Source organism: Hemiscyllium ocellatum, chromosome 2 (genome assembly GCF_020745735.1).
Source record: "Hemiscyllium ocellatum isolate sHemOce1 chromosome 2, sHemOce1.pat.X.cur, whole genome shotgun sequence".
NCBI classification, from domain to species: Eukaryota; Metazoa; Chordata; class Chondrichthyes; order Orectolobiformes; family Hemiscylliidae; genus Hemiscyllium; species Hemiscyllium ocellatum.
Window position 1 is genome coordinate 151,848,333 of NC_083402.1, and position 21,398 is coordinate 151,869,730.

Below are 21,398 nucleotides of genomic sequence, written 5' to 3' on the forward strand. Positions count from 1 at the left end.
AAAAAGTGTAACCCAATATACCTGACAATAAAGAAAACCACGTGGCACAAAGCAATTCCTGTGGGGGGGGGGGGGGGTACCTATGAGATACAATTAAATGAAACATTTGGGATAGAAATGAAAGCACATGGGAAGGATTTCTCGGGTTGTTGTTTTCGCATTAGCGCAGGACAGGGAAAACAGGCGGAATTACTGGATAATGAGATACAACCTTTCACCCCTCCCGCTGATCCTAAAATAGTAAAAATTATAGAGGTAAAGGACTTGAAACAGACTATCAAAATAGAAACTGGGTACGGGGATGCAAATGCCTGGGTTGAATGGGTAAAGTATACTGTAAAAAGTCTGAACAAAAGCAATTGCTATGCGTGTGCCTCCGGTAGGCCAGTGGCCCAGGTGGTTCCCTTTCCGCTCAGGTGGAAGCGAGACAGGCAGGGCATGAAATGTATGATAGCCCTGTACCAGGATGAGACTGCATGGAATGATAGGCACTGTACCTCCCTATCTCTGATGTTCCCTCCCTTGCAGAAGAAAGATGCAGAAGCTCCCCCCACATTTTCCGCCGCAGTTGGAAATCACACGTCGTGTCTGCGTAGATGAGGTACATGTCGGTCTAGAGATTTGGGGGAGCTGAAATTGTGTACAGAGATTAAAAATGTTACCGAAATGGAGAAGGGAGGGAACTACTCAGCACTAAAGGTTCCCTGAGCGGATCTGTGGTGGTACTGTGGAGGCAAAATATTGAGACCCACCCTACCTCCGGATTGGAGAGGGATATGTGCAATTGTACAATTGGCAATTCCATTTACCCTGGCATTTGAGAAGGAAAGGATAGTAGGGAAAAAGGGAAGGGATAAGAGATCACTGTTAGACACTTCTTTCGATGACAGGATTTATCTCGATTCTGTAGGAGTCCCGGGGGGGGTACCTGACGAGTTCAAGGCTCGTAACCAGATTGCAGCAGGCTTTGAGTCAGCTCTCATTTGGTGGGTAACAATTAATAAAAATGTAGATTGGATAAATTACATTTTCTATAATCAACAGCGATTTATAAATTATACAAGAGATGCGGTTAAAGGAATATCAGACCAGCTTGATGCGACAAGTAGGATGGCATGGGAGAACAGAATGGCCCTTGATATGATTTTAGCTGAAAAAGGGTGTGTGTGTGTGTGATGTTAGGAGGAAGCTGTTGTACCTTTATTCCTAATAACACTGCACCTGATGGTTCAATTACTCGGGCCTTAAGGGGATTGACTACCTTAGCAGAGGAACTGGCTGAGAATTAAGGAGTAGACACATCTCTCACGGGATGGCTTGAATCCTGGTTTGGAAGATGGAAGGGGGTGGTAGTTTCCATCCTTACTTCCCTGCTAGTAGTAGTCGGGGTATTGGTGGCCATTGGCTGCTGTATCATACCCTGTATACGAGGGCTCACCCAAAGACTGATTGAGACAGCCTTAATGAAACAGATGCCCCTAAAAGGGAATCAGACAGAGGAACTTTATCGACGAAATGATGAGGGGATGAGTGAGACCAAGATGGATGAAATCTCCGGAATGATGCTTGCGAATTTCAGGGGCGATGCTTAAAAGAAAAATGCAGAAAATAACAAATGGTAATTAAAGAAAAAGGGGAAATTGTGGGATATAGGTAAAGTATTGTTACTTCTGCAATTATAATTGCTTACACAAAGTAAATGAACTCACACCAGTGTGTAATTGTTTCAGCCAAAAGCTGAGTCAACAAGAATGGAAACTGTGTGGAGGAAATGTATAATTGTTTTTTCTGTATTAGCTAAAAATGTATACAAGAAAGAAACGGGAATACACAACAATGGTAGAAATACAGGCGACTAAATAAAATGCTGTGAGGGGAGGCAGGTAAGCTAAATACGCCTGTACAAACAATAGGTATAAACATCTGTTTCCCACTTTTACAGAAACAAACCCCAATTAAAAGGGTCTTAAAGATAAAATGCTGTGAGGAAAGGAACAGATGGAGGGAGTAGATAATAGTAAGGAAAGGATGTGCCTAACAATGACCCACAGCAGGATGAGGTCAAACAACCTTGTGAGGCCAGAAATAAGCACTTTGTCACAGACAAGGCCGGATAAGGCAAGAGATAAACAGGAGTAATGGGTACCGGGCTTAGGGAAGTGGAGGATGTAAACAGGGGAGGAGCAATGAAATTTAAAAAATATAGAAACCAAATTATATAAATATCAAGTATTCGTTGAAATCGGTGTGTGTTAGTCCCTGCCTTGTGGACAGTGGACATCGCACCCACTTGCAAGTGTGAAATAAATGACACTACTGATTCAGATCTTGTCTCAGACTGAAATTATTGCAGTGAGTGAGCTTCGTTTCTCACAATTCTCTCCAAGATCAGTTCTCTCAACAACTTCTTTTTATGTTCTGTTTCATTGTTGGTTAATCATTTGTTCAGTTACTTTATGTTCATTAGGTTTTTTTAAAAAGACAATATAAAGGCAGAACTTCCTCACACACTCGCATGCTTCCTTCCAGTGACTGGCAGCTCCTCCCGCAAGAAGCCAGGAGTATTAGGCTGAAAGCTGCTTCACGGTTTTCAAAATGGATACAGCTGTTCAACATTGGACTGTATGGAGAATAACGGGGAGAAGCACAATAATGCCAACAAGGGAGCGTAGTGATGAGGTTTGAGAGTGCAGATATCAGCAGAAAGAGGTGTAATTCTGATTGGAGGAACGGTTGAATGCATGTGATGGAATTTCTGATAGACCTTCATGCAAAGCTGAACAGAGAGTTAGAGATTTCATGAGAAGTCTTAGATCGTCAGTCTTGTTGAGATTGTATTTTTTTCTGGCATTCCAATGAATTCATCAGAACATAACAACTAGGAACAGGAGTAGATAATTCAGCCCCTTGAGCCTGCTCCACTATTTGATACAAATATGGCCGATTCCAGCTTGGCTTCAATTCCATTTTCCTGCCCATTCCCGATAACCATGTTCCTGGGAACAATCTTTGGACTTGTTCCTGCTTCGCCAGCCCTTCCCTGCTGGGGGGCAATGGGTCTGGGTGTCTGACAGAAATGCAGGGGGTTGGCCTGGTCAGTATCACACTGCTCTGTAGGAGCTTGATGTGTACACATTAGCTCTCCCAGGTCCCACCTGACCATACAAGCTTGGCTTCAAGCCAAAACTTCACTGTCTTTGAGTGTTGCAAGATGTCATGAGATCATGATTGCCACTATCTAAATGCAAGTCTTTCTGCCTTAGAGTTGATTTGGAGATGCCAGTGTTGGACTGGGGTGGACAAAGTCAGAAGTCACATGATGCCAGGTTACAGTGTAACAGTTTATTTGAATAAACCTGTTGAACTATAACCTGGTGTTGTGCGACTTCTGCCTTTATGACAGTGCCAGCTCACTGACTAAATTTCAGTGAGACAGGGACACAAAACCGTGGATCTGTCAGCCAGTTGATGAGAATATACAGGCAGCCCCACATTGAATAACCACCAGCATCGATTACAGCACCTGCCTCATCTGCTGCCAATGTACCACCTCCTGGTGTGTGACTGAGAGCTGATATGAACACCACGCTGTTAGTGGTGGCAGAGGAGCAGCCAAACCCAGGAGCTGGACAATCTCTTACCCAAGGCTCAGCTGTACAGGATGTCCCGCCTTAGTCAATGCTGAAAGACAGTTCTTGCTAAGACTCTATGCTGGCTGAAGTTGCTGTTTATCTGCAGCCGAGAAAGTCACTCCATGTGAGGGGTGGTCAGGAGGGTTGGTGTGGGGGCTGCAGGGAGAGAGAGTGTGGGAGCTGCAGGGAGACTGTGGGAGCTGCAGGGAGAGAGAGTGTTGGAGCTGCAGGGAGAGAGAGTGTGCTGCAGGGAGAGACTGGGAGCTGCAGGGAGAGAGAGTGTGCTGCAGGGAGAGACTGGGAGCTGCAGGGAGAGAGAGTGTGGGAGCTGCAGGGAGAGACTGGGAGCTGCAGGGAGAGAGTGTGTGCTGTAGGGAGAGACTGGGAGCTGCAGGGAGAGAGTGTGTGCTGTAGGGAGAGACTGGGAGCTGCAGGGAGACTGTGGGAGCTGCAGGGAGAGAGTGTGTGCTGCAGGGAGAGAGTGTGTGCTGTAGGGAGAGACTGGGAGCTGCAGGGAGAGACTGGGAGCTGCAGGGAGAGTATTGCTGTGAGCAGGAGCTGCTGTCGGTGTGTGCCTGGGCTCTGGGGACGATGTTAGCTCTGGGTGTAGCAGCACTGACAGGAATCCTGGCTGTAGGCTTTGTGCTGAGCCTCAGTGTACAGTGCCTAGCTGAGGATCTGTGCTTTCTGCTCCGAGCCAGTAGGTTCGGCCTGAAGCTGCTGAAGGTTTACCTGAGCGGGAGGGTGCCCACGGTATTGGAGCGCTTCGGCCAGCAGGTAGAGACTAACCCACACAAACCCTTCCTGCTGTACCAGGACCAGGTGTTGACCTACAGGCAGGTAGACAGCCGCAGTAACCGGCTCGCCCGGCTCTTTCTCCGGGAGCAGCCGGCTCTGCTCGGGGGGAACACGGTGGCCCTCCTGATGGGGAACCAGCCCGACTTTGTGTGTGTGTGGTTCGGCTTGGCCAAGCTGGGCTGTGCCGTGGCTTTCCTGAACACCAACCTCCGCAGCCGCTCCCTGTTACACTGCCTGGACAGCTCCGGAGCGAACAGCCTGGTGGTGGGAGAAGGTAGGAGCGGTCCCAGTGCTCACTCACAGCCTGGTCACTGCATTCATGTAGCGCCATGGGTCAGGGAGAGAGCCCAGGGACTGGCTGGGACTGCATGGGGTGTGGATGTTAGCTGGGATACTGGGATGGGGTGTGGATGTTAGCTGGGATACTGGGATTGGGTGTGGAGGTTAGCTGGGATACTGGGATGGGGTGTGGATGTTAGCTGGGATACTGGGATAGGGTGTGGATGTTAGGTAGGACCCTGGGATGGGGTGTGGATGTTAGGTAGGACCCTGGGATAGGGTGCGGAGGTGAGCTGGGATAGGGTTTGGATGTTAGCTGGGACACTGGGATAGGGTGTGGATGTTAGCTAGGACTCTGGGTTAGGGTATGGATGTTAGCTGGGATACTGCGATAGGGTGTGGATGTTAGGTAGGACCCTGGGATGGGGTGTGGATGTTAGGTAGGACCCTGGGATAGGGTGCGGAGGTGAGCTGGGATAGGGTTTGGATGTTAGCTGGGACACTGGGATAGGGTGTGGATGTTAGCTGGGATACTGGAATGGAATGTGGATGATAGCTGGGACACTGGGATAGGGTATGGATGTTAGCTGGGATATTGGGATGGGGTGTGGATGTTAGATGGGGCACTGGGATGGGGTGCGGATGTTAGCTGGGATACTGGGATGGGATATGGATGTTAGCCGGGACACTGGGATGGGGTGTGGATGTTAGCTGGGATACTGGGATGGGGTATGGATGTTAGCCGGGACACTGGGATGGGGTGTGGATGTTAACTGGGATACTGGGATAGGATGTGGATGATAGCTGGGATACTGGGATAGGGTGTGGATGTTAGCTGGGATACTGGGATGGAGTGTGGATGATAACTAGGACACTGGGATGCGTTGTGGATGTTAGCCGGGATACTGGGATGGGGTATGGATGTTAGCTGGAATACTGGGATGGGGTATGGATGTTAGCTAGGACTCTGGGATGGGGTGTGAATGTTAGCTAGGACCCTGGAATGGGGTGTGGATGTTAGCTGGGGCATAGGGATGGGGTGTGGATGTTAGTGGGGACCCTGGGATGGGATATGGATGTTATTGGGGACCCTGGGATGGGCTGTGGATGTTAGCTGGGGCATTGTGATGGGGTGTGGATTTTACCTGGGATACTGGGATGGGGTGTGGCTGTTAGCCGGGATACTGGGATGGGGTGTGGATGTTAGCTGGGAGACTGGGAGATCTCTCATCCTCTACTGTCCATTACATTTGGCCTTTTTACATTTACCTGAGAAATCCAAAACCAAAACAGAAAATGCTGGAGAAACTCTGCAGGCCTGACAGCAAGTGTGGAGAGAAAGCAGAGATAATGTCGTACCGCCAGTTGGATCTGCCTTAGCTCACTCATACATCTGCTTTAAGAATAATATGTAAAACAATTTTAAACATTTTGCAGCGGTTTGTTTTCATCTGGCGTGCCTTTCAGATTTAAAACATTTAGGCTACTGGCAAGATTTATATTGCCCTTATGTTCACTAATGCATACTTCAAATATGGATCTGGAACATAGGACCTGGGTCTGTGCCCCAGCTAAAGACCTGCCCTCAAGGAAGGCATGGTGGCTCAGTGGTTAGCATGGTTGTCTTTTAACGCCAGGGACCCGGGTATTCCCACCTCCGGCGACTGTCTGTGTGGAGTTTGCACATTCTCCTGTGTCTGCATAGGTTTCCTCCCACAATTCAATGACGTGCAGGTCAGGTAAATTGGTCATGCTAAATTGCCCATAGTGTTCAGGAATGTGTGGGTTAGGTGCATTAGTTAGGCGAAATGTAGAGTAATAGAGGAACGGGTCTGGGTGGGTTATTCTTCAGGGGGTCTGTGTGGACTTGTTGAGCTGAAGGGCCTGTTTCCACACTGTAGGGATTCTATGATTCTATGAAACTGTAGCTCAGCTATCATTATGAAGTATGTGGCTAGAATCTGTGCACAATTCCCTTGAGTATGGTCTGAAACCATGACCCATGCTACTCCTTCATCATTCAGAAAGACAGCCAAAATGTCACCACTCCATTTCCTGCAGTCAGTTTCCTCACTGATGAGTGCATTTATATCTCCGACTGCATATCCAGCAGAGAGTTATCAAGCTTGCTTTTTTCAGGTGAAACGTTATTAGCTGCGTTTGGACCTTGAAAGCAGGAGATGATGATCTGTTGGGAACTTCTCACTGTGCTTGAGCAAGTTGGTATTGTTTCAAAGTCACCTTTAAGTTGTTTCCATTATCTCCAGGAGGTTGCTTTCCTGTTGTTAATCTTCCATCAAAGATTTTCTCAGGATGATTTCAAATTCGTACACCACATTTTGTGATGAGTGTTGCTGTTTGTTATTGGTTCTTTAGTCAAAACATCCACTCCTACAGGTCAGCTTTCGATTTAAGAATTTTGGTGTCAGGGATCTTGTCTTAACATTTAATCTGCATTGGGTATGTCAAACAATTTAGGTGAAAATGATTTTCTGTTGCTTAATTTGATTTGGATATTTTCCATAAAATTTGCAAGGGGAAAATGTCTAAGTTTCATAGACATAAAATAGGTTTATTAGATCATTGGCCCTTCATAGGTTTTTTTTTATTCTTGATTTCAGCAAAAGCTTATTGGGTTGAGGTGTTTCTGAGAGATGTTGCTGGAACTGATATAGATTGTTCCAGATAGAGAGAATCTTTTCAAAGTTTGAAGTATGGAATAGTGAGGCTAAGTGTAATATAAATCTTACCTGTAGCCTACCACTGTCTTTTTAAATGTGAAAGTCATGCCAGATGAAGACAAGCTGCTATAAAGTGATTAAAATTGTTTTGCATATCATCCTTCAAGTAGATATATGACTGAGGTAAGGCAGGATCTCTGGCAGTACAACATTGGGAAAGTCACTGGACCCAAAACATTAACTCTGCTTTCTCTCCACAGATGCTGTCAGACCTGCTGAGTTTCTCCCGTATTTTCTGTTTTTGTCTTAGATTTCCTTTATCCAAACAGTTCTCGTTTTAGTTTATGAATAGAGTGAAATTGTGTTCCATTAAGTATCGATGATAAAAGGGCAAAACAACTGAGATGCTTAACGTGATAAAAGTATTTGATAAGCTTGATAGGGAAAACAACTAATTGTTTCAGGAAAAGTTCCAGGTCATGGGCACATCATTTTAACATTAATCAGGGGTGGCGCACAGTGGAAATCTGAAATTCTCTTCTCCAGAAAGCTGTTGAGGTATAATCAATTGAAAATTTCAAAACAAGATTGATAGAATTTTGTTAATCAGGTGTATTGAGATTGCAAAACTTTCTCAAGGGCAATTAGGGACATGCAATAAATACTGGACCATACCACAGGAGTCACTCAAAAAAACTAACAATGGAGTTAAGATTCAGATCAATCTTGATCTAATTAAAATGCATAACAGGTTTGAGGGGCAGAATGGCTTCACCTAGCTTCCATGTTTACTGGGAAGTGTATATTTCTTCCCTTCTTTGCCAAGTTTATAGAGATTCTGTTTGCCTTTTTTTCAATAAGAGGTACATGTAGGATATTTCAATACAGTATATTGATTATACGGCAATATTAGATGTTGTTAGAAGCAAATTTGTGTATACCTATAATCAGAACACTATAGCTAATGATGGAATCACAACTTAAGTTTTGTTGTAATTAGTTGTAAATTCCTTTTAAACTTGAAATAATATTTAACTTTAAAAAAAGCAAAACTTTATATCAGGCCCATTGAACAAATCCTTATTAAATTAAAGCAAGTGAATAAAACTGAATTTTCAATAGAAATTTATTGTAATACTGGGGCCAATTGCTCAGCAACTACAATCCAAGAAAAAGTTTTGGATTGGAATTTTTTTATTTCCCAAGTATTCCCAAAATTCTTTCTTGATTGTTCATTTCCTTTCACACCGTCCCAATCTCTGAAAGGGAGAATTCCACTGATACATATTTAAATCATTCATTTGTTGGATATATTGTATTTGGTAAATAACAATGGCCTGATGTCTTTCAACATGATAATGTGCTAAGTCCTTCTCAGTATTCTTGAACCAAGGTATTGTCAGAACAATCAAACTGTGGATAGTGAGAATCTTGATCCCAGTGTGGAAATGTCAGAGATTGAGAAGCGTGGGTTTAAGGCGAGAGGAGAAAAGTTTAAAGAAGATATGTGAGGGATTTTGTTTTTTAATACAGAAGGTGGTCGGTGCCTAGAACGCACTTCCAACGCAGGTGGTAGAAGCAGATATGGCAGCAATGTTTCATAGGCATTTAGACAGAGATATGAGAATAGAGGGATATGGGCTATGTGTGCAATAAGATTAATTTAGAATGGCATAATGGTTAGCACAGACCTGGTGGGCCGAAGGGCCTGCTCCTGTGCTCTCTGAGCAATGCTGTGTCAGTTTGTGCTAATATACTAAAACCTTAACTCAAAGTTTGGGAGAAGATTTGTAACTCGGGTGCTCGTTGTTGTGGTTCTGTTCGCCGAGCTGGGAGTTTTTGTTGCAAACGTTTCATCCCCTTTCTAGGTGGCATCCTCAGTGCTTGGGAGCCTCCTGTGAAGCGCTTCTGTGATCTTTCCTCCGGCATTTATAGTGGCTTGTCTCTGCCGCTTCCGGTTGTCAGTTCCAGCTGTCCGCTGCAGTGGCCGGTATATTGGGTCCAGGTCGATGTGTTTGTTGATAGAATTTGTGGATGAGTGCCATGCCTCTAGGAATTCCCTGGCTGTTCTCTGTTTGGCTTGTCCTATAATAGTAGTGTTGTCCCAGTCGAATTCATGTTGTTTGTCATCTGCGTGTGTGGCTACTAAGGGTAGCTGGTCATGTCGTTTCGTGGCTAGTTGGTGTTCATGGATGCGGGTTGTTAGCTGTCTTCCTGTTTGTCCTATGTAGTGTTTTGTGCAGTCCTTGCATGGGATTTTGTACACTACATTGGTTTTGCTCATGCTGGGTATTGGGTCCTTTGTCCTGGTGAGTTGTTGTCTGAGAGTGGCTGTTGGTTTGTGTGCTGTTATGGATCCTAGTGGTCGCAGTAATCTGGCTGTCAGTTCGGAAATGCTCCTGATGTATGGTAGTGTGGCTAGTCCTTTGGGTTGCGGCATGTCCTCGTTCCGTTGTCTTTCCCTTAGGCATCTGTTGATGAAATTGCGCGGGTATCTTGGTGAATACCTTGTATAGGTGTTCTTCTTCCTCTTTTTGTAGTTCTGGTGTACTGCAGTGTGTTGTGGCCCTTTTGAATAGTGTCCTGATGCAACTTCGTTTGTGTGTGTTGGGGTGGTTACTTTCGTAGTTCAGGACTTGGTCTGTGTGTGTGGCTTTCCTGTATACCTTCGTGCTGAATTCTCTGTTCGGTGTTCTCTGTACCATCACGTCTAGGAATGGGAGCTGGTTGTCCTTTTCTTCCTCTCTTGTGAATCGGGAGGACACCAGGACAAAGGACCCGAGACCCAGGGAGGAAGGAAGCCTCGGGAGGAAACCGGAGCACCCGGAGGAAATCCACACAGACACGGGGAGAATGTGCAAACTCCCTACAGTCAGTCGCCTGAGTCGGGAATTGAACCCGGGTCTCTGGCGCTGTGAGGCAGCAGTGCTAACCACTGTGCCACCGTGCCGCCCGTGTAGTGTGACTGTTACTTGCCACTTGTCAGCCCAAGTCTGTGTATTGTCTCAGTCTTGCCGCATTTGAACGTGGACTGCTTTGGGATCGGAGGAATTGTGAATAGTGCAAAACGTTGTGCAATCATTAGTGAACATCCCCACTTTGTGATGGGAAGAAGGTCATTCAAGTATTGAAGGTTTTATCACCAAGAAACAGAAAAAGCAGCAAGAAGTTAATAATGATTTAGTTTAGTTACAGCACAAAAACAGGCCAGTTAGCCAAAAAACTCTAAACTGGCATTTATTGTCCATATACCAGAGAGCCAGTGTCCCAGTGTGCTAGCTTGTGATTAAAGACTCACTGTGCTAAATTATGGCTGTTATGTGGCTTAGCTGAGGACTTTGACAATACGCCCTACATGTGGATGTGAAAGAAATAAAGGGCCAAGTCTCATGCTTTTTTTTGGCTATGTGTGAGTTACTCAAGTTTTTTGGAAAGTTTGTCATCACTAGTGAGTTCTCTTACTGCATTTTACCAAGCTTGCATCATCAATTACGTACCATACCCTTGTGGTATCGCCCAAATTGGGTTTTCACCCCAATATAACCACACACCATTCCAAAACAACTAATCCTAACCCATCACTCAGCAGATATCCCTGAATTCATCAGCATCCTGTACACTTTGGCCATCTTTAAAAGCCTGTTGTGCACTCGGGCCATCACTGTCAGTCTGGAGCTGCCCTGCACAGCCGCTCACAATTACCTTGGACATGGCAGAAAGGAGTTGACATGTGCAAATTCCCCAGCACGATGGAGAGAATGTCAATGTCCTTCACTCAGTCTGGATAACTTCCACTGTCTTCTTCTCACACTCACTCTATCTCTGCCACTGTCACCCAGCTCCTACCAAGCCCCTCTCTCTCTCTCACTATTGCTGAATCATCTTACCCATTTGTGCTCAGTTACCCCAAGCTCTAACCAAATTAATCCTGTTCGGCCTCTGCACTGCCTTTTCATTCACATGCCATGTTTCCATCTGCATCAACAGTAAGAGCTGTGCCACTACTTCCATCTCCCTCCTCTCGCAAACTCCTGCAGCCACGTCACGCACAATGGGGCAGAAAGACTCCAGTATGGTGGGATTCCCAATATTTGGCTTCTCCCCTCTTATGAGGAGAGCACCCTCATTCTGATTCCCTGAGTGTGGCCTGGATTCCTATCAGAGGCTGCCATTGACATAATGTATTGGGAACCCCTGAGTACAGCTTACCTCCCTGTTCCTGGATTCCTATCAGAGGCTGCCATTGACATCATGTATTGGGAACCCCTGAGTACAGCTTACCTCCCTGTTCTTGGCTGAGGCCAGCTGATCGCTGTGAGCAGCTTCCTGGCTTTGTGGCTGCACATGGCTCAAATTTAATCCTGATATCTCTGGCTGAGGGACTAATCACAAAACTGCTCGGTAGGGATGCTGTGAGCATCCGGATAGGCTTTGAGTGATTGAGCATGATAATAGTGAGTGAGGGACCTGGGGCAGTCCCTGAGCTGGGAGTGTGTCCCTGGGCACCCAGTCTCCTTGCTGCAGTGTTACAATGAGCATTACTGGGGTAGCCCATGGAGCAGCGTTGAAGAGCAGAAGCCTTGTGAAAGTGGTTGGGAGATGTGCCGTGAGGGTTCTTAGAGACTGGTACATGTCGGATTCCAGTGACCCGGCATGTGGAGTGGCAGGACCCTAATGCCCTATTTTCAAAATAGAGGCCATTCACACCAAGTGGGGAATGGTACCTGCTCTGGTACCATGTCAGGGTTTCTCGATATCTAGCTTGCTTGGTGAGTTCAGAAGGCCAAAAGCACCTTGTGCTCTCCACAAGGTGGTGAACAAGCGTTGAGCCCCATTGATTGGCATCTCACAGATTATAAATATGTTCCAGCTTGTAATTTTCTAGATACAGTAGTAATCTAGAAACCATTGAATTTTGCAGCACAAAGGAAGGCTACTTAAATTGCAAGCTATCAAATTAGATCCACTCCAGTCTTCCTTCTCCAATATTTTAAATATTTATTTTTCAAGTATATATTAAATTCATGTGAAAGTTATTATTGAATCTGTTTCTCCAAAAGCCTTTGAGTTAATGCATTCCAGGTTATAACATCAATTACATAAGTAGGGAAGATGTGTTGGGTAGGCTAGAGGTTATTAAGGTGGACAAATCCCCAGGACCGGATGGGATCTATCCCAGGTTGCTGAGGGAGGCGAGAGAGGAAATAGCTGGAGCCCTGACAGATATCTTTGTCACATCCTGAATTATAGTTGAGGTGCCGGAGGACTGGAGGGTTGCTCATGTTGTCTCCCTGTACAAGAAGGGTAGTAAGGATATTCTGGGTAACTACAGACCAGTGAGCCTGACGTCGGTGGTGGGGAAGTTGCTGGAAAGGGTACAGAGAGATAGGATCTATTTATATTTAGAAAAGAATGAGCTTATCAGTGTGCAGGGGAGATCGTGCCTTACCAACTTTTTAGAGTTCTTCAAGGAAGTGACCAAGTTGATAGATGAAGGAAGGGCTGTTGACGTCATATACAAGGACTTTAGTAAGGTGTTTGATAAGGTTCCCCATGGTACAGTAATGGAGAAGGTGAAGTCACATGGTGTGCAGGGTGTTCTAGCTAGGTGGATAAAGAACTGGTTGAGCAACAGGAGACAGAGAGTAGTAGTTGAAGGGAGTTTCTCGAAATGGAGAAAGGTGACCAGTGGTGTCCCACAGGGGTCAGTATTGGGGCCACTGTTGTTTGTAATATACATAAATGATCTGGAAGAGGGCACTGTTGGTATGATCAGCAAGTTTACAGATGATATGAAGATTGGTGGAGTAGCAGAAAGCATAAGGGACTGTCAGAGAATACAAGAGAAAAAAGATAGACTGGAGAGTTGGGCTGAAAAGTGGCTTTCAATCCAGACAAATGTGAGGTGATGCATTTAGGCAAGTCTAATTCTAGAGTGAATTATACAATGAACAGAAGAGCCTTGGGAAAAGTTGATGAGCAGAGAGATCTGGGAGTGCAGGTCCATTGTACCCTGAAGGTTGCTGCACAGGTGGATAGAGTGGTCAAGAAGGCATATAGTATGCTTGCCTTCATTGGACGGGGTATTGAGTATAAGAGCTGGCAGGTCATGTTAAAATTGTACAAAACATTGATTCGGCTGCATTTAGAATCCTGTGTACAGTTCTGGTCGCCACATTACCAAAAAGATGTGGATGCTTTGGAGAGGGTGCAGAGAAGGTTTACGAGGATGTTGCCTGGTATGGAAGGTGCTTGCTATGAAGAGAGGTTGAGTAGGTTAGGTTTATTTTCACTAGAAAAAAGGAGATTGAGGGGGGACCTGATTGAGGTTTACAAAATCATGAAGGGTATAGACAGGGTGGACAGAGACAAGGGTGAAGGATTCAGTAACGAGAAGTCATGCTTTCAAGGTGAGAGGTGGAAAGTTTAAGGGGTATGCACGCGGCAAGTATTTCACACAGAGGGTGGTGGGCGTTTGGTACGGTAGATTCGTTTAAGATGCGTCTGGACAGATGCATGAGTAGGTGGGGAGCAGAGGGATACAGATGCTTAGCAATTGACCGACAGGTTTAGACAGTACATTTGGAACAGCTCAGGCTTGGAGGGCCGAGGGGCCTGTTCCTGGGCTGAAAATTTTCTTTGTTCTTGTTCTTTGTACAACAGTCCAAAAGGATGATGTTCTGTCCACTGCTTCATTACCAGGGGCTGGGGGCTTCTCAAAATTCACTCTCATCTCACTCATTTACCTTGTCCCAAATCCTTTTCCAAAAACCTATCCATTCCCTTTCGATATAATACTAGCCACTGTTACATTAACACTGCAGTTTCCACTCAAACTCATTGTGATAATGTTTATAATTATGGTGATATCGGTTTGAAACATGTTTTACATTGGCAAGTGCTATATTTTCACAGTTTACACGTGTATATGTAATTCATACATAAACCTTATCCAGCTGTCTCCCAATTCACCTGGGCTTTTAGTACCATTTGAATACAAACTGCTCACAGGTTTTGTTGTTGGCTTTCACTTTAAGAATCTTTTGCAGTGCTGATGAGTCCTAATCCCATCTAATTTCATTGTGAATTCACCAAGGGTAGAGGTTAGTCAGTTCTCCCACTTTCTCTCTTCATTTCATGTGACTGTCGGGATTTCTAATTAGAATTCACATCTGCGATTGGACAACGATAAAGAAAATTAAGTCCTGCTACAGTTTGTCAGAAGCTTTCTGTGCTGTAAGGCACTGCACGATATTTGTTGATTTATTTATAATATAACAAATACATAACAAAATGCTTCAAGATAATTGGTTGCATTGAAATATAATAGTCACAGGTCAACTATTTTGTTTTCAAATAATGGCTAGTTAGTTTATTTTCTCCTCAGCTCCAGATTGGTCAGCGTGGGCCAGCGTGGGCCAGTGTGGTCAGCGTGGGTCAGCGTGGGTCAGTGTGGTCAGTGTGGTCAGTGTGGGCCAGCGTGGGCCAGCGTGGGCCAGTGTGGTCAACGTGGGCCAACGTGGGCCAGTGTGGTCAGTGTGGTCAGCGTGGGTCAGTGTGGTCAGTGTGGGCCAGTGTGGTCAGCGTGGGTCAGTGTGGTCAGCGTGGGCCAGTGTGGGCCAGTGTGGTCAGCGTGGGTCAGTGTGGTCAGCGTGGGCCAGTGTGGTCAGCGTGGGCCAGTGTGGTCAGTGTGGGCCAGTTTGGTCAGCGTGGGTCAGCGTGGTCAGTGTGGGCCAGCGTGGGCCAGTGTGGTCAGTGTGGGCCAGTTTGGTCAGCGTGGGTCAGTGTGGTCAGCGTGGGCCAGTGTGGTCAGCGTGGGTCAGTGTGGTCAGCGTGGGTCAGTGTGGTCAGTGTGGGCCAGTGTGGTCAGCGTGGGTCAGTGTGGTCAGCGTGGGCCAGTGTGGTCAGCGTGGGGCAGCGTAGGCTGGTGTGGTCAGCGTGGGTCAGTGTGGTCAGCGTGGGCCAGTGTGGGCCAGTGTGGTCAGCGTGGGCCAGTGTGGTCAGTGTGGGTCAGTGTGGTCAGCGTGGTCCAGTGTGGGCCAGTGTGGCCAGCGTGGGCCAGTGTGGTCAGTGTGGGCCAGTTTGGTCAGCATGGGTCAGCGTGGTCAGTGTGGGCCAGCGTGGGCCAGTGTGGTCAGTGTGGGCCAGTTTGGTCAGCGTGGGCCAGTGTGGTCAGCGTGGGCCAGTGTGGTCAGCGTGGTCAGCGTGGGCCAGTTTGGTCAGCGTGGGTCAGTGTGGTCAGTGTGGGCCAGTGTGGTCAGCGTGGGTCAGTGTGGTCAGCGTGGGCCAGTGTGGTCAGCGTGGGTCAGTGTGGGCAGCGTAGGCCGGTGTGGTCAGCGTGGGTCAGTGTGGTCAGCGTGGGCCAGTGTGGTCAGCGTGGGTCAGTGTGGTCATCGTGGGTCAGTTTGGTCAGCGTGGGCCAGTGTGGTCAGCGTGGGCCAGTGTGGTCATCGTGGGTCAGTTTGGTCAGCGTGGGCCAGTGTGGTTAGAGTGAGCCAGTGTGGGCAGCGTAGGCCGGTGTGGTCAGCGTGGGCTGGTTTGGGTGGAGGGTCTATGACTATGGCTCCCTCTAATATAAATATTACTTCTGCTTTTGTCATTTGAAAAATGTAATGTTACTGTGTAAGTTAGAAAGCGATTCGCATTTCAATAGATTTTCTAAGCCAGAAGTTTCTTTGAAATGAGTATATCACTTGTTCACTGTGGCGTAACTGCCATTGTTTTGAGAAAACTATGATGTTATCACCACGTGTCAGCTCCACTTTCAAATGGTACAGAGGCAATTGTAATCGACATACATAGATTGTAGCATTTATTGTCATGCAATGAGTACATTTTTCATCAACTTCTGTAATTCTCTTGACAACTTGGTACAAACCTGATAAAATGTCTGTGCCAATTGTCATTGGAAGCTTTTGCTTAGCCTCAGTTCTACTCATTCCAGACTGTAAACTAAAAACAATAGTGTTGCTGTGTTCCCAACAGATTTGTTCTTCAGTTAATGCCACGCTGCCGTGCTGCCAAATATAGGACAAAGGGTTGTCAGGGTAACTAACAAATATGCAAAGTCTTTACTGATTTTGTTTTTGTATGACCCTTGGTTTATAATTGTTGCATTAATTTTATGAAAACGCAAAGAAATGTCTGTAATATTTTATGATTTGGAGATGCCGGTGTTGGACGGTGTACAAAGTTAAAAATCACACAACACCAGGTTATAGTCCAACAGGTTTAATTGGAAGCACTAGCTTTCGGAGTGATGCTCCTTCATCAGGTGATAGTGGACACCTGATGTGTGATTTTTAACACTGTAATATTTTATACATTCTTACCAACATATAGGCAACAAGTGACTTGTATCTTAGCTGCTGTAAATGGAAGTGTTTTAAGGGATTGGTTGATATGGAATTTTAAGTTTTTTTTGATGAGTTTTTTTGTGAGATAGACATGTCTGGAGTATGAGAAGATCCATGGTGACTATCAGTGTTCCAAGGCCTAAAGCAAAGTATCAGACTAACGAAGCTACAACACAGAAAATACGTTACAAACAGCAGAAGCAACATGTTGTAGATGAACATGAGAAATCCTGCAATCAATGGATTAGATCTATTGCAGACCTACCACACCTGTTTGTCAGTGAAGGTGGACAATGAAGCAATTAATCAGCGGTGGGGTCCACAAACATTACCAACCTCAATGAAGTGGAATCTTCGAGTAAAAAGTGAGGACTGCAGATGCTGGAGATCAGAGCTGAAAATGTGTTGCTGGTTAAAGCGCAGCAGGTCAGGCAGCATCCAAGGAACAGGAAATTCGACATTTCGGGCACAAGCCCTTCATCAGGAATGAAGTGGAAGCCAAGCAGCTCTGTGTAAACACAGGGCAGAAGCATTTGCAATTATGCTCAGCCTAAAGTGCTAAGTGGATGATTAATCTTGGCTTTTCCCTGAGGTCTTCAGCACCATAGATGCTGATCCTCATCCAAAGTTAAAAACCACACAACATCAGGTTATAGTCCAACAGGTTTAATTGGAAACACTAGCTTTCGGAGCGCTGCTCCTTCATCGGGTGGTTGTGCTATGCTGTGCATGATATCAAGAAATGACCAAAGTCACTGAATATGCAAATGCTGTGGGCTCTAACAATATACCAGTAATAGAATTAAACTGTTGTGTTGCAAAACTAACAATGTCCCTAGCCAAGGTGTTCCAGAACAACTGCAACACAAAAATCTATCCAACTGTCAACACTCTGGGGATTATCATTGACCAGGCACTGAACTGGACTGACCATATAAATACAATGGCTTCAAGAGCAGGTCAGAGGCTAGGAATCCTGCAGTGAGCTCCAGACTCCCCAAAGCCTGTCCACCACCTACTAGGCACAAGTCAGGAGTGTGATGGAATGATCCCCACTTGCCTGGATGGTGCGCTCAAGGAACTTGACACCAGCCAGGACAAGGCAGCCCACTTGATTGACACTACATTTGAGAGCACCCACTCCCTCTGCTACTGACGCTCAGTAACAGCAGCTGCAGCATCTAGAAGCTGCATTACAGAAGTTCTCTTTGCACGAGACCTTCCAAACCAACAAAACTTCCATCTAGAGAAACAAGTACAGGAGATACATGGGAACACCACCACCTTCAAGGACCTTCCAAGCCACTCACCATCCCTGACTCGGAAATATATCAATGTTCCTTTACTGTACCTGGGTCAAAATTGTGGAATTCCCTCCCTGAGTGCACTGTTAACTTGGTCCAATTAGGGAGCCCTGACTGACAGATATAAACAGGAGTGTGGGAGGCCCTCTTGTGGTTCTGAGGTGGTATCCCTAATTCAGAATTGAGAGACCTGGGTTCAGTCCCACCTGCTCCAGAGGTATTTAATAACTTCTCTGAACTTCTCTAATTAGGAAAAATAGGTTAATAAAAATCATAAACAGGAGAGTGAAGGGTTCTGCTCTCTCTAGGAGCCGGCTCTGAGCTTGTGAAGTTAGTGTCATGTAGATGCACATATAAGTAAAGGTTGATTTAGTGATGGGTTATTTCAAACACCAAAACTGGATGTGTCCTATTTTACAGAAGCTTGTGGTCTTTTCAGTAGGTCACACCAACCAGCAAAAGTAAAAAGAGCCTTGCAACAGCACTGTCAAATCAGAATATCCACTGCATTGTCAGCATTACTGCTTCACTGCTGTTGCATGCCCCACCATCCCGTCAGGGAATTCAAATTTCCAAAGCCCTGCTGTAGAGGAAGGATGAGGCAATAAATGGAACAAAATCTTATCCCACAAAATCTCGTGGGTTTGAAAAAAGTTAAAAATCAAACAACACCAGGTTATAGTCCAACAAGTTTAATTGGAAGCACTAGCTTTCGGAGCGTCGCCCCTTCATCAGGTGATTATCACCTGATGAAGGAGAGTCGCTTCAAAAGCTAGTGCTTCCAATTAAACCTGTTGGACTATAACCTGGTGTTGTGTGATCCTTAACTTTGTACACCCCGGCCCAACACCAGCATCTCCAAATCTTGAAAAAAAGAGGTTGCTTTGTATCTAAGTCTAGTTTGGGGTTTCAATAAACCTTTATGAGTCACTGTGTCTTCCCTTAGCTTAATATCCAATAACCACCTTCTCTTCAAGTCAATGTAATAAGTATTTGGTATACGAATGAAGTTAATGTCAGAATACAGCATAAATATATATAAGAGAAAAGAGTCATTTCTGATGCAAATCTTTTGCTCAAGAGAAGAACCAAACCACAAAAATCTCAACAATGAAAGACAAAAAAAATGAGGATATTTCAGACATGAAAAAACTTTCATAACTCTGATGACAAATCTGCCATTGGAGTATTCCTGGTTTTCATTTTAGATTTTGATGAGTAAGTTCTGTATTTTCCATCACCTTCAAAATATATTTCAGATCTCCAATGGTTCAAGGGCTTTAATTCGTCTTTGGGAATGGTTTCGTGGAAGTGCACAGTTTTCTTTTTATTTTAAGCTAATAATACTTGAAACCACAATAAACTACTGAATCACAAAAGAAAGGAACTTGCATTTCATGAGAAACAAGAGGTTTGAGGGACTAAAAGGTCTGTTTCTGACCCTTTCTCTTACATTCAGAATAAAACAGAGCGCCACAGATTGTTCTAGTATTTGCATGGTGCCTGATGTCTGAATAGTGGCTGGTTTCATGTGCTGATTTCTTTTCTCAGTGAGTCATGAGATTTTATTTTGTAGTTCCTTCACCTTTATCTGGAACTGAATGAAGCTTTGTTTGAAGCAATGAACCTGTACTGTTCTAAGGATCTGTAGGTTTTGAAGTTCAATTAATTTGGTAAACACACAATAAAAATATCATCTCAATTGAAGTGCTATGATAATATAGTGCTATGATATGGTAGTGCTATGATATTAGTTAGGTATTATCCAGTGTCAGTCCCGATGGATAAGTCTTACTGAGCCAGAATCAGCCTGAAAGTAAAGCTGCTGAATTCGCTAAATGCTGTAAACAAACCGAAACAAAATTGTTTTAACTGCGTGAGACCTTTTTTTGAACCACGTCTTCGTAACTTTGGTTTTATTGAATTGGTCAGTTTTCCTTCAGGGTTGTTCAAGACTCAAATTGGAACCACCGACACAATCAAAGAATCCAAAGCTACTTAAGACAAAACTACTGAATGGAATCATAAAAATAATGATGCTGGAAGAAACAAGTATAATATTAGTGCAGTAAAATGTGCTTTTCTAAATGGGAATTGAGGTACATTACTGAGTAGGTTAAGGAATAGCTTTATTCTGTCCGATATCTAATACTATAATCAGGTGAAAGAAAACAGAACAGGTCTACTTCTGTAACATTGACACTGTTCACTGCAGTCATCTCAAAGTTTGTGGGTGGCAGATGCTTTCAGGGGTATATCAGCAACAGGTAGCTGTCATCCACACAAATATATACTCTTCTTAACATTTCTGTTAGAAAATTGATGGGATCACAATAGGACAGTAAATTAGATCTTGGGAAATTGCTTTGCCTATCTCCTTAATTTCCCCATTGCAGATATTGACTGGAACAAATGTTGCTGTACTGTTCTAGACACAGACTGGGCGCTATGGGAATTCTTGGTTTCATGATTAAAAATGAATTATGCCAGTCTCAGCAGATGTTGTGCACCAGCTAGAAGAGAATTACAATAAAAAGAGGAGGGATGGGAACTTAATATTCTGGCTACAACGTATTCAGACACAATAACAAAAGGAGGAAAACAAAAGGAGTCTGGTAGTATTGATCAGAAAAAGGATTATGTAGGTGGAAAGGATGTTGTGGTTGATGGGTGAAAGGCAGAGGGTTTTGGTTGGAATTAAGGCACAGTACAGTAGCTATAATACGACAGGTGTGACCTACATGATACCAAATCGTGGGAAGAATAATGAAGCAATTATGGCACCAACACTGTGCTAAATGTGTAGTGGTAATGGCGCTGGGTTAGTAATCCTGAACCCTTGGCCAATCCTCTGACTTCCATCTGGAATCCCACCATCATAGATCATAAAATTTGACTTTAATATAATCTTCAAGAAACAATAATGGGGAATGTGAAGCCATTGTTGACTGTCATGAAAACCCATCTGGCTTGCTAAAGTCCCTGAGGGAAAGAAATCTGGGCCATTAGGGACGGGCAATAATTCCTGGCCTGGCCAGTGACACCTACATCTCATGAACAAATAAATCGAAAAGAATTATATTCAGTCACAACGTGTGACCTCATGGCTTGGTACATTCGCCACTCTATCGTCACCATCAGGGTCGAGAACCAGCTGTTAAGTTTGATGGGAAGTGTAGGAGAGCACGCCAGGTGTAGCATAAGTCAAATCTTAAAAGGAGATGTTAGCCTGGTGAAGCTGCATCAGAGGAGAGTTTCTAGGCATAAACACCAGAAGCACCATTGAGTAGTGGACAAGAAGCGATCCCACAACCTGTGGGTGATGTTAAAGCTCTGCATTCCAGTTGT

General features: G+C 44.9%; 1 protein-coding gene across 1 annotated transcript in view; it reads left to right on the top strand.

Annotated features, from left to right (window-relative positions):
* Nucleotides 1-3,759: 3,759 nt before the first annotated feature.
* LOC132829652 (long-chain fatty acid transport protein 6-like) overlaps nt 3,760-21,398 on the top strand; it is a 76,450-nt gene continuing 58,811 nt past the window's right edge. Inside the window, exon 1 of the mRNA XM_060846991.1 lies at nt 3,760-4,704. Within this exon, the coding sequence (XP_060702974.1) occupies nt 4,224-4,704 (481 nt within the window). The 5' untranslated portion in view covers nt 3,760-4,223. The remainder of the gene's footprint in view (nt 4,705-21,398) is intronic.